Source organism: Theropithecus gelada, chromosome 16, assembly GCF_003255815.1.
Source record: "Theropithecus gelada isolate Dixy chromosome 16, Tgel_1.0, whole genome shotgun sequence".
NCBI classification, from domain to species: Eukaryota; Metazoa; Chordata; class Mammalia; order Primates; family Cercopithecidae; genus Theropithecus; species Theropithecus gelada.
In genome coordinates this window covers 29,455,389-29,468,333 of record NC_037684.1, presented here as the reverse complement: position 1 = coordinate 29,468,333, position 12,945 = coordinate 29,455,389, and the positions used below count along the sequence as shown (strand labels likewise).

Below are 12,945 nucleotides of genomic sequence, written 5' to 3'. Positions count from 1 at the left end.
ACCTCGGGAAGCAGAGCTTGCAGTGAGCCGAGATTGCACCACTGCACAGCAGCCTGGGCGACAGAGTGAGACTCCGTCTCGAGAGAGAGAGAGAGAGATAAACACTATACAAAGACCAATGAGTCATGAGAAAACTTGGTATTCAGAATTTTTTGGATTTCAAAATTGCAGATAAGGTCTTGCAACCCTGTACTGCTTTATTAAAAGTAGTTTTATTAGCAACTGATGACTGCTTTCTGGAGCGTAAATTCTCCCAAATAATTGCCAGGGTGGGTTTTATAATCCTTATTTCCAATAAAGGAAAATAAAAGCTCCATGGCTTAAAAGAAAATAGTAAAGCCAGAATCTGCACTCTGACCCCAAAGTGCTGCTTTTGAGTGTATCACCTTTCCTATCCTTTCTTTTCTTGTTCGTCTAAGTCATTGCTTCTCAACCATGGCTGCTCTTTGGAACCGTCTGGAGAGCTTTACAAAACAGTGATGTTGGGCTCCACCTCCAGGGATTCTGGGGCCATCGGTCTGGGTGTGGCTTGGGCATCAGAAGTTCTAAAAACTCCCCAGGGGATTTTTTTTTTTTGAGATGGAGTCTGGCTCTGTCGCCCAGGCTGGAGTGCAGTGGCGCTATCTCGGGTCAATGCAACCTCCGCCTCCTCAGTTTAAGTTATTCTTCTGTCTCAGCCTCCCAAGTAACTGGGATTACAGGCATGCACCACCATGCTCGGCTAATTTTTTTGTATTTTTAGTGGAGATGGGGCTTTGCCATGTTGGCCAGGCTGGTCTCGAACTCCCGACCTCAGGTGATCCACTCGCCTCAGCCTCTCAAAATGCTGGGATTATGGGCATGAGCCACCATGCCTAGCCTTTTTATTTTTTAAATAACAGAATAGACAGTGCACCCTGAGAGAGGATTCAGGGTGGGCTCCTTGTAAGGATGAGACAGCCCCCTGGGGGATTCTGATGTGCTGTCAAAGGTAGAAGCCGTTCTCAACTGGTTTCCAAGGGGGTGTGAGGGGAGGGGAAGCCTGTTTGTCCCAGACGTTTCTAATCACTGTGTCTGGGACTATTCCCTTTTCTTAGAGCAATGGTTATCACGTTTGAGCATTCTTTAAAATCACCTGGCTTGTTAAAACAGATTGTGGCCGGGCATGGTGGTTCACACCTGTAATCCCAGCAGTTTGGGAAGTTGAAGCGAGCAGATCACTTAAGCCTAGGCATTCATGACCAGCCTGGGCAACATGGCAAAACCCTGTCTTGACAAAAAATACAAAAATTAGCTGGGCGTGGTGGCATGTGCATGTAGTCCCCTCTACTGGGGAGGCTGAGGTGGGAGGATTGCTTAAGCCTGGAAGGTTGAGGCTATAGTGAGCTGAGATTGTGTCATTGCACTTCAGCCTGGGTGACAGAGTGAGACCCTGTTTCAAAAAATCAAAAACAAAACACACACACACACAAACAAGGGAAAACACAGATTGCTGCCCCCTCCCTTGTACCCAGAGTTCCTGCATTCAGTAGGTTTGGAGTGGGCATCTGAGAATGTGGATTTCTAACAAGTTCCTGGGAGATACTGATGCTACTGGCTAAGAAACCAGACTCTGAGAACACTGCCCTACAGGCTGACATGACCAGCTTAAGAAAATGTCCAGAGAGTAATTTTTCTCAACACAACATAAAAACCAACATAAATCTATACAGTTTTCTTTATCAAACGTCATCTCCTCTGTGCTGGCTTATCCCTGCCTAATGCTTGCTAAGTGCCTCACTTGGGCTTGTACCTTTCCTCGGTCAGCGTCACTATCTGAAAAAGGGTTGAGGGTGAATTGAGAGAAGCATCCTGAATGAGCAGAGAAGGGTTGTTCCCAGTGATGTGCAATTAAACTAGCTGGTTCTGCCCTTTCCAGAGGCTGCCTGAGTTTGCAGCTGGGACTGTGGGTCTCTGAGGGGAACCAGAGCGTCTCAGTGACTGGTGAGATGATGAAGCAGTTGTGGGTGGCACCATGACCATACTGCCTTCCTCTCTTGCCTGTGTCATCAAATGCGATCTACCTTTGGTTTCTCTGTAGGATTGATCAAAAAAATTACTATGTAAGAAATGTATTGTCATGATTTTGGCTTTAGAAAGTGGGATCAAGTGGTATGCTGGAGCTAACTCTTACTAACTTACGAGAGCTGATTTTTCACATCTCTTTCCAACTCCACATTCAGTGACGTCGTATTGTTTGCTTGAAGTTGGCTATCGTGGGAGTATTTACACCACAGAAATTGGCCTACACTACAAACTGGAGGGGTTTCCCCCCAGAAAGCTAAGTTGCTGGCATATCTCTGGTTGTGTATTTATCCACACTGCTTAAGAATCTATAATTTCACTTCATTGGTTCAGCATACAAATGTCTTTGCTTGGTCCTACTATGTTTCTTATTACCTGCTTACATAATTAAACACACATGGATTCAGAACCCTACTCTGCAGCCAGGCTCTGTGCCAGGGTCTGGGGATATGGAGATGAAAGAGGAAAAAGCAATGAGACAAACTCCCTGATGTCCAGGAGATCCCAAGTCCATGGTGGGAGGCTACCACCTCTGATACAGCTACAGTTTCCCAGGGTGGGAGGAGTGTGTCAGCAGAGGGAGAGCTGCCTACCTGGGAAGCCAGAGAAGGCTTTGCAGAGAGCATGACTGAGCCCACACAGCTCAATCTATCTGTGTCAGAGAACGGTCACTGAGCTGTTTCAGACTCAGGATATTTCATAATCATGGGTTTGTAATGAGCAACAGAAAGCAGTGTTTTCAATATTTTCCACCATGAGGATCTTTGACCTGTGCCAAAGAACTGTTTTCACTCTGGCCAAAACAGAATCCTATATTTTCTTCCCTTCTTACAGTCTTGCTTCTCAAAGATTTTCCAACTCTTTCCAATTCATCTTCTGGAATCTCATCCCTCACCATTGCTTGCCAGGGCAGTGTGAGCCTCCTGAGCTACTCTCCAAGTGCGTCGATTGCAGTGAAGCCTGGAGCAGCAAACGATGCCATCAGAGGCAAGTGTGAGGCTCACAGGTCCCAATGCATGGGCCCCAGTTTCTGTGCCTATGTGCAGAGGTGGAAGCTCGTGATTGTCATTCACAGGAAAGGATAGGACTTGTTTCCCACACTCTTGCCAACACTATGTGCTATTATCCAACTTATCAAAACCTGATAAGAAAACAATATCTCTTTAGTTTGTATTTCTTAATCACAAATGAGCATACATTCATATATAGATAAAATCATATTTAATTTGAACAGAAGGGTGCCTTTTCCATTCATCAAAGCCTCAGGAGTTGGATACCTAGAATAATAAATTTATATGCTCAGCCTCTTCTCTCAAGAGTCTTCATGGTTTCCTGATCTAGGATTGTTTGGGACACCATTTTCTAACACCCTGGAGATGTGGCAGCACTAGCTCTACATATAGTACTTGTCATAAATCTTTACATTCACTGCAATGTGTGATGGGTGATGTTCCCACACAGGACACAATTCCCTAGATGCTTCCCTGCATGTTCCAGCAGTAGAAGCCATGACACAGAAAAGATAAGCTGTGAGTTAAGCACAATCTCCAGGTGCTAGCCTACAGCTCCACACCTTTCTCTCCCACTGGTTCAGATACGCCCCTATGTATCCAAATTAGTGAAAACGGCATTCCAAGACCACAGCTCCTCACCTCCATTTGCAGTAGACTTCATGCCTCTAGAGACTGGCATGTGTAAAGTCAGAATCCACGCAGAGAATGTTGTGCACACAGGTGAATGAAGGAGGGCGGCAGGCTCCCATCTCTCACACTCTGTGTTCATCACTTCTTGTTACTGAACCTGGCCTCGTATTTGGTCACCAGGGGCACAGGGACTCTTTTTAAAGAGTTGGGAAGAAACAGAGTCTTAGGATCCCCACCCGCTCCTTCACCTCCTTTGAGAAAATACAAGTCAGTGGAACCAAGCAACTTTACAAAGGGCCACGCCACATCAGTGTCATTATGCAAAACAGTACATGGTAGAAGCCCAAGCCAGGACCCAAGCCAGTGAGCAGAGTGGGGTGTCATCTGGACACACAAGTCTTCAGCAGTGATGTTATAAAGTAACTAACAAGCGTCATGTATTGTGAATGGACAAAATCATGGCTTTTAGCCCATGGAATGAATCTGGACAGAGGATAAAGCCAAAAGATGGGCGCTACTTAGCAAATCAAAGGAAATGACTTTAAAAGTCTGGCTCTCTGATTTATAGAGAAGCTTGTTGCTATGTGATGAGGCAGAGGAGAGTAACAAAAGGGTGTTTGAAGATGTAACATATGCAGATTGCACCCAGTGGCCTCTGGAGGATGGGACAGCCTGCCCTGGTGATGTCTCCCAATGATGCTGTCTGTAAAGGGTTATTGATTGGTGAGCTCTGACTAGAAACCCAATCTGGACTGAATGCTCAAATTCTGTTTTTCTTCTTGATAGAACTCCAATAGCCTGTGTTTCACGTATGCACATCTGATCCCTATAGAGATGTATGTTCAGCTTTTGTTCAATGCTCAGGGGACTTGGCAAAAACTCATTTTCCGTAACTTCTAGTTATAATCACTTTGGATTGTTCCACATTAGGTTTTTCTCAGTCTCGGGGTCTATGTATCTACTGTCACAAATTTTGGAAGAAAACTTTTGGGATCTCAGCAGTCATGTGTCTTGGATCCCTAGTACCAAGAACTATCTAAATGTGGAATGTGTAATATAACCATTTTAGAGACAGGGTTTTCCCCTGGCATATTCTGATTTAGCCCTTGGAGAAACTCTGTTTTATTGTATCAATACTTCCACATCTGAGGTATTTTCTGAGATACAAAGGGAAAAATACACAACGTCAGATTTTTGTTTTACATCTTCACTTCAACTTCTTGCCTGGTTTCTAGGCCTTTGAATCCTTCTTAGTTCTAGCAATGACACAGTAGTTATCCTTGGGGGTGGGAGATTTGGTGGTAGTCAAGGTGAAGAAATAGCTTCTGCAGTTGAAAGAAGCTGATGTTGAGAATAGGCTTTATACTTTATAGTGAGGTTGATCTTAGAAAAATGACTTCACATCTCTTGTCCTCAATGGCTTATTTATTTATTTTGTAAAATTAAGAGTACCCACCTCCCAGGTTGGAAGTAAAGATTAAAAGGTATCACTGCTCAATCCCCTAGCTCATAGGGTGAAGGCTCATGACTGATTTTAGAATCAAGGAAGCAAGGTATGAAGAGAGCCCACAGAGGCTCTGATCACTCAATGTTCTTTGGCTTTCATGAGTTCTTTTCTCAAAGTTCTTATTTGAGGTTCAGTAAGATTATTGCTCATTTCTTTTTGTTTTTTTCTGGCTTCTTGAGCTTGCCTTCTTGGTCGAGATAAGCCATGGTTTTCGGAGTCATCCTCATTTTCATGAGCTTCTCAGATACCTTGTTGGAAACATCACATCTATCCAAGTTACAGTTGTTCCCCAATGACAGGAACTGTTCTGTGCTTAACCAACTATATGTCAAGCGTCAGCAAGGTGCCTGACAAATGGGACATAGCCAGGGGATGTGTGTTGAGTGAATGGATTCATCTAAGTCTTGTTGCTCCTCAAAGTGAGTCTGAAAGGCAACCAACTAAAGAAAGAAGAAATGTAGGACTTCTTGATAACCCAAGGCCGTAACATCCACCAATACCAAGACTCAGTTTCTTCCCTGGATAGGGAAGGCTGGTTGAGTCTTAACCCAAGTGAGAACCATTGCCATTACAGGGGTTAGTCCTCCTGCTACACCACTGACCAACAGGAAAGTTTGTGTCTCCAGAGTGGACACATCCATAAAGAGGCCAAACCCAGTCAAGGTCTAAGCATCTGATGGCTAAAATAACTTTGCTTCTTTGAAAAATAATAAAAACCTTCTGACCTCCCACCAGCAGTCAACCTGATTTCAAAGAGCCAAGAGGCATCTCAGATTTGTCAACATTGCTTTAATGAGCTGAGAAACTTTTCATGGTAAACTCAGCAGCTGAGTAACAGGATGATGGCACCACAACAGGTAGATAATCAAGGCAGGAGGTCAAAGCATTGGAGCCAACACCCACCCAGGACGGGGTATAAAAGGGCTGGGAGGAGAGGAGGCCTCAGTCTCAGTGGCTCAGCCTTCCCAGCTGATCTGAAGCTCCTGTGCAGTCTCAGCCCTACACCATGACCTCCTCCTACAGCAGCTCCTCATGCCCTCTGGTTTGCACCATGGCTCCTGGAGCAAGAAATGTCTCTGTCTCTCCCATCGACGTTGGGTGCCAGCCCGGGGCAGAGGCCAACGTTGCCCCCATGTGCCTTTTGGCCAACGTGGCACATGCCAACCGAGTCCGCGTGGGGTCGACTCCCCTGGGCCGCCCCAGCCTCTGTCTGCCCCCAACCTGCCACAATGCTTGTCCCTTGCCAGGGACCTGTCACATTCCAGGCAACATTGGAATCTGTGGGGCCTATGGTGAAAACACCCTGAATGGCCATGAGAAGGAGACCATGCAGTTCCTGAACGACCGCCTGGCCAACTACCTGGAGAAGGTGCGCCAGCTGGAGCGGGAGAACGCGGAGCTGGAGGCCACACTCCTCGAGAGGAGCAAGTGCCACGAGTCCACTGTGTGTCCGGACTACCAGTCCTACTTCCGCACCATCGAGGAGCTCCAGCAGAAGGTGAGGTGTGGGATCGCTTGGGTGTGCTGGGTCTGAGATGGCAGAAGCCTTCGCAGGAGGAATCCACATAAGGTCCAGAGAGCTTTGGGTTCTTGGTTTCTCTTGGACATGAGGGTAGACACCACACATGGAGTGGGAGCTTAGAGTATGATGCTTTGTGTGTGAACCGTCTTTCTGTTTTCCTCAGATCCTGTGCAGCAAGGCCGAGAATGCCAGGCTGATTGTACAAATTGACAATGCTAAGCTGGCTGCCGATGACTTTAGGATCAAGTAAGTCAGGTGGAGGAGGTCCAGGGTGACTCCCTCTCCACCCTCCATCCCAGTGCCCAAATACTTGTTGAGTGAGTGAATGTTTGTCCTGTCTTCCTTGCTAGATTCTCCACAGTAAAATTTTCATTACAATCAAAGCTGATGAAAGATGGAAGGGAAAACTCCTCATTAATCCAAGCATATATGTTTGTCCTTCTTCATTTATTTCCCTAAAATGGAGGATAAGGGAGCCTGAGTTCATTCACCAGGAGCAAAATGAGGGGATTTCAAGGATGAACTGAGCAAGACAGCCATTGGGTTTCATATATAAGTCAGAGAAGTCGTTTACAGATGAGTCTTTGTTCAGATTTAATTATGGAGCCCTAGGGTACCAGGCATAAGGTACCTAGGCAAAAATGAGAGAGGGGAAGACAGCTGAAAAGTAAGGCATAAGGAGCCGCAGATCACGATCAGGCACCTGGCTATTGCTTATCTTCGGTAACTGACAGTCCCCGCAATGGCACGAGTGTTGGTCCCAAGATGCATGATCTTAGGCAAGTCAGTTCATCTTCCTGAACTGCAGTTGCCACAGAATACAATGGCAAAAATGTATATTGTGCAATGTAGTGTTGTGATTGCTTCATTAGACCATGAGCTCTTTGAGAAGGGGGGCTGTGTCTAATTCACCTTCGAGGCCAGAGGGCTAAACAGTGAACAAATGAGGATCCAAGGTGGTGTGGGAGGTAGGAAGGCAGGGCAGCCGAGAGGGGCTCTTGGGGCATTCTTGTTGACCCTGTACCTCCCGTGACGGAAGGCTGGAGAGTGAGCGCTCCCTACGCCAGCTGGTAGAGGCGGACCAGTGTGGGACGCAGAAGCTCCTGGATGACGCGACCCTGGCCAAGGCCGACCTGGAGGCCCAGCAGGAGTCCCTGAAGGAGGAGCAGCTCTCCCTCAAGAGCAACCATGAGCAGGTGTGGCCCTGGCCGCTCAGACTCCCGGGGAGGGTGCTGGGCAGACAGGGGAGCTCCCTGGCCCTGGGGCTCTCAGAGCATTGTCTGGGCTCAGCTGGCATCAGGATGCAGGGCTGAGGTGAGTCTGAGGGTCCAGAGGGCCTCTGTGCAGACTTGCCTTGGGCACGAGGAGGGTGTCCAGGTGGGCTCTCCCCACTGCACTCTGGGCAAGACTTTCCCATTTGCTTGTGTGTGGGACTCCCCTCCTACTGCTTGCAGGGTCAGGGTCCTGGTGCTGTCTGCTCCATCAAAGGTCCTCTCCTCACACAGGCTGTCTGTCCCTTCCTCTTTTCTGCAGGAAGTAAAGATTCTGAGGAGTCAACTGGGGGAGAAGCTCCGGATCGAGCTGGACATTGAGCCCACCATTGACCTGAACAGGGTGCTGGGGGAGATGCGGGCTCAGTACGAGGCCATGGTGGAGACCAACCGCCAGGATGTAGAACAGTGGTTCCAAGCCCAGGTGAACGGAGGAGGTACAGAAGCAGTGGGGATTGGCCTCCATCTGGGCAGGGAGGTGACTATGTCTCTCTGTGCTCTAGTCTGAAGGCATCAGCCTGCAGGCCATGTCCTGCTCCGAGGAGCTGCAGTGCTGCCAGTCGGAGATCCTGGAGCTGAGATGCACGGTGAATGCCCTGGAGGTGGAGCGCCAAGCCCAGCACACCTTGGTATGTGTCCTTCACCCTCACTGCACTGCAAATGCCCCGTGCCATGGCCTAGTAGCCTTTTATTTTGGAGGTCTCACCGCCCAGGTTTCTCCCACCTGTTATCACCATCAAAATTCGGGGCATGTAGCAGTTTCCCTGGGGCCCTTGTACATTTTATCCCCTTATTTCCCACTACAGAAGGACTGTCTGCAGAACTCCCTGTGTGAAGCTGAGGACCGCTTCGGCACAGAGCTGGCCCAGATGCAGAGCCTCATCAGCAACGTGGAGGAGCAGCTGTCCGAGATCCGGGCTGACCTGGAGCGGCAGAACCAGGAGTACCAGGTGCTGCTGGACGTGAAGGCCCGGCTAGAGAATGAGATTGCCACGTACCGGAACCTTCTGGAGAGCGAGGACTGCAAGTACGTGTGATCTGGGCAATTCCTGGCCAAATCATTTACCCAATTCTCATGAGGTCCTCAGGGCAGCAGAAGGGCTGTCTCTACATAGAATGAGGCTGTCTGTGCACTCCTTTTCAGTGAGTCATTGCTCTGTCCTGCACACTCCATGTGGTTGACAGAGTGAAGGGAAATGTCCATCCACTGTTATTTTGCAGTAGGGACCCCTTCCTTATGCCCCCACATGGCACTGAGACCCCATTCATTCCTTGCCTCTCACTTCCCTCACCTTGTTCTCTCTGCAGACTCCCCTGCAATCCATGCTCCACGCCTCCCTCCTGTGTGACCGCCCCCTGTGCTCCTCGCTCAAGCTGTGGCCCCTGCACCACCTGTGGAGCCAGCACCACTGGAAGCCGATTCTGAATTCCTGTGGACCCGCAGGGGCTGGCTAAGGCGAGGGATACCCAAAGAGAGATGCTTGTTATACCTTTAGAAAATTTGGCTTCTAACTTTCTGTATGTATAGGCCTGTCCAAAGGCTATGAGATACCAGGGATGGTGGAATCTTGATGAAAATCCTTCCTTTCCCGCTCTTGGTTTTCCCAGGTGAGCTCTATGCCCTCAGTGGCTGGATTGCAGCCACTCATGGTGGCTCAGAATATCTGGATTGGAGAGGCATAAGGTTGAAAAGCAATTTGAAGTAGGAATACGGCATGATTTAAAATTGCACTTGCACTTCAAGAACACCAACTTTAACTTGAATTTTTTTATAGTTTATGACAAAGGAAGTGAAGAACAGACTTTACTGTCTGAGATTCCCACATTTCTTGGGTTGTTTCTAACGTTGCCAGCCTGGATTATGGCCCCAGGGAGAGGGAAATAGAACCAGATTTGTACCTGACCCTGTCTTTTCTAATTCTCTTCTTCTATCGTCCTGCCTCCCTACCTTGGAAGCTGATTAAGTGGAAACTTTCCTTGTATCAAATTCTGAGTCTTTCTACTTCAGGGGTTCTAGCTTTGACAAAGGACCAGGCTTGCCCCTTCTGTGGCAACACAGCCTCTTACATATGGCTTCCATAGCTTCTTTCTATGTGAAAGGAACATTCAGATTAAGAAATTTTTCTTTTTTTGTCTCTATAAATTCTGATTCTCAAGACTTGTCTGGCTATAACCCCTGTCCCTGTCTAATTCTTCCAGTCTAAAATCTGAACAATGACTTCATTTTTTTCTAGTATTTTCTCCTGAAGTATTGAAACCTATTGATTTATGGGTAGAGATTTGCTAAGTACGATGTGCTTCCACCTCTTGTCTTCATGCTCTCTACCTTCCTTACCACGATTCAACCACACTGGCCTTTCTGTTCCTTGGACATGCCTGGAGACCTGTCCCTGCTCTTTGTTCCCTCTGGGGTGCTCTTCCCCCTCCTTATAAATGTTCAGGTCAGCTGAAAGTTTCTTTCCTCTGAGAGCTCCTGTTTGGTTACCAGCCTAAAGGACTCACAGCCCTGGCACTCTGTCCTGCTCATTAGCAACGCCAACAGCTGAACTTGCCTCTGTATCTATTGTTTTCCCAATCAAAATGCTTACCCAAGATTAGCAATTGTTCATTTCTGCATCCCCAGAGCCTAGCCCACTGCTTGGTACACAATAGATGTTTAATAAATATCTGTTGAAAGAACGAACACGTCTAGTCCTGACTTTATCTCTGACTTGTGGGGTTTTCGAATCATCACTTCACACACCTAAGCCTCAGCATTTTTTTTCTCCTGCGGTAAAACAGGGATAATGTTATTGTTCATACTTATATCTCAGATCTGTCATGGATTCTAAGATAACAGAAATAAAAATACCTTGAAAAGGAGAAAGCACACAAAGAAACCTCACCTGGAGCCAGTATTGATTGTATAATGTTTAAGGAGTGCAGAGGCTGACCCACATGGCCAGGTTTAAGGGCCACCCGTAACCTCAGGCTTCTTCGTACAGGCAGGTAAATGAATTTCCTCTAGCATCTAAATTTAATCAGAAACAAAATGGTGCACATAATAACTTGCTTCCCAGAGCAGACTGTATTTGAGTATTTGCATTAGGCCAAAGAATGAGAAAACTTTGCTTTGAGGGGCAGAACCTTCTTAGCAACTCCTTTCTATTGAGACCATCCAAGGGGAGAGGACCCACTTTCATGGGTGATGTTGTTTCCATTTTTCCCCTTTGGGTTCACCAGGGTTAAAGTGATGCGAGAACACACCTGAGTCTTGTGAGGCACTCAGTAATTCCAAGGGCCATTATGATCCCTGCAGAACTTCAATTTGGAGACTCCAGGGGAATGCAGATGAAGCCCATTTGTGGTCCTGATTTCTGAATGCAATTGCCAGCTAGTTTTCATTGGAAAAATAGCTCTGAGTTTAGTCTCACTCCTCATCACGTCTTGTAGCTTCATCGGAGAAAAAGCAACCAGGGGAAATGGAGAAGTGACATGGACCGCTGATGTCAGAGTAAAGGCATGGTTCAAGCCAGCCTCCTTTTCCTAGGGAAGGAACTGTCTAGTTGCATTGGGGGGCTTCAGCTTGAAGTGCTAAACGTGGGCCTGGTGGCAAGGCGTGTCCTTCTGGAAGACCCTCTCATGCTACCAAGTCATTTTGTCTGAACCTGACTGACTAGGCTATGTTATGAAGCAAGAACAAGAATCTTTCAGGAAACTGGCTTTTTTGTTTCTTTTTTCTCCTTCATGATCTGAGTTAGAAAGCTTCCTCTACAGGGGCGACTTTTTCTGAGAAGAGAAGCAAATGAACACGGGACCTGTGGTGTTGATGTGTCTCTTGGAGATGCTGCTTTTTAGAAAAGCATCTCCTGCTTCAGGCCAGCCTCTGTCTCCTGACTGTACCTGGTAGATTTCCTGCCTTACTACCAACAGCAGCATCTACATCCCTTGAGGCCTGCTTTTGCTTTCTTTCTCTTCGATTGTTAAAATAAACATTTGAAAGTAACTGCACAGTTTTCAAGTGGAGTTTTATGCAGCAGTGGTTTCCTCCTGCCTGGCGTTAAAGGCCGTCTCTTCCCTCTGAGAACGGAGTGCCGCACTACAGCACTCTCGGAGGGCAGACATCAGAACCGCTTCTGAAAGATGAAGCTCACAAAGGTTAAATAACTTGACTGAAGATACGCATTTAGCAAGTGTTTGAGCCAGGACTTGGACCTAGATTGCTCTGGCTGCAAATCAACTCTTACTGTATGACATCACCTGAGTATCTCATCCATGTTCCTTCAAGTGGCTCTAAGCTGCCTTTTAAAGGGAGATCCTGCAATGTGAGCCTTGGATGTCCCTGTTTCTCAGGGTCACCGACACAGTGTGATTTGGAAAGGAGACAGACGTGGGTTTGTTTAGAGCAAGATTTATAGAAGGACAGTTATAAAAGTCAGTTTCCTAAACCAGCGACCCTGCCCTGAGTTCATTGCTACCCAACTGTTGCTAAGTCTGTGTTGAACATTTTAAGGGTCAGTATCAGTGTCTGAGAAGCGTTAAACACTGACTCTTGAAGGCAGAGTATGTCATTAGCAGAGAAGAGCCCTTCCCAGTGATGTAAAACCAAATGAACTGGCTCTTCTCTTTCCAGAGATTGCCTGCACGAGTGGTGGGATGAAGTAGTTGTGGGCTTTAAGGTGGCCAGACAGCCAATTTATATAATTCTCTTCTTTTCATAAAAGGACATGGGATAAATGCAAAGTTAAATGTGATCTACCTTTGAATGTTCTGTAGGACTTTTCATATAAATATATTTTTAAATGAAAACAAGTCTTGCCTTAATTCTGACTTGATTTAGCACCACAGAGTTTAGAAGTCGAGGATTTTGTATCATTGGTGCAACATGCTACGGTTCGGCTTTATGCTATGTCTATTCATGCACGCATGCAGGCATTCCCTCAGCACACAGTTACTGAGTATCACCATGCACCGGATGCG

General features: G+C 47.0%; 1 protein-coding gene across 1 annotated transcript; it reads left to right on the top strand.

Annotated features, from left to right (window-relative positions):
• Positions 1–5,771: 5,771 nt before the first annotated feature.
• LOC112609282 (keratin, type I cuticular Ha8) lies at positions 5,772–10,653 on the top strand. Its single transcript, XM_025361834.1, has 7 exons — positions 5,772–6,691; positions 6,879–6,961; positions 7,755–7,911; positions 8,249–8,410; positions 8,490–8,615; positions 8,793–9,013; positions 9,295–10,653. Exons 1-7 carry the CDS (start codon positions 6,200–6,202, stop codon positions 9,410–9,412), a joined length of 1,359 nt encoding a protein of 452 aa, XP_025217619.1. The 5' UTR covers positions 5,772–6,199; the 3' UTR covers positions 9,413–10,653.
• The last annotated feature ends 2,292 nt before the right edge of the window (positions 10,654–12,945 follow it).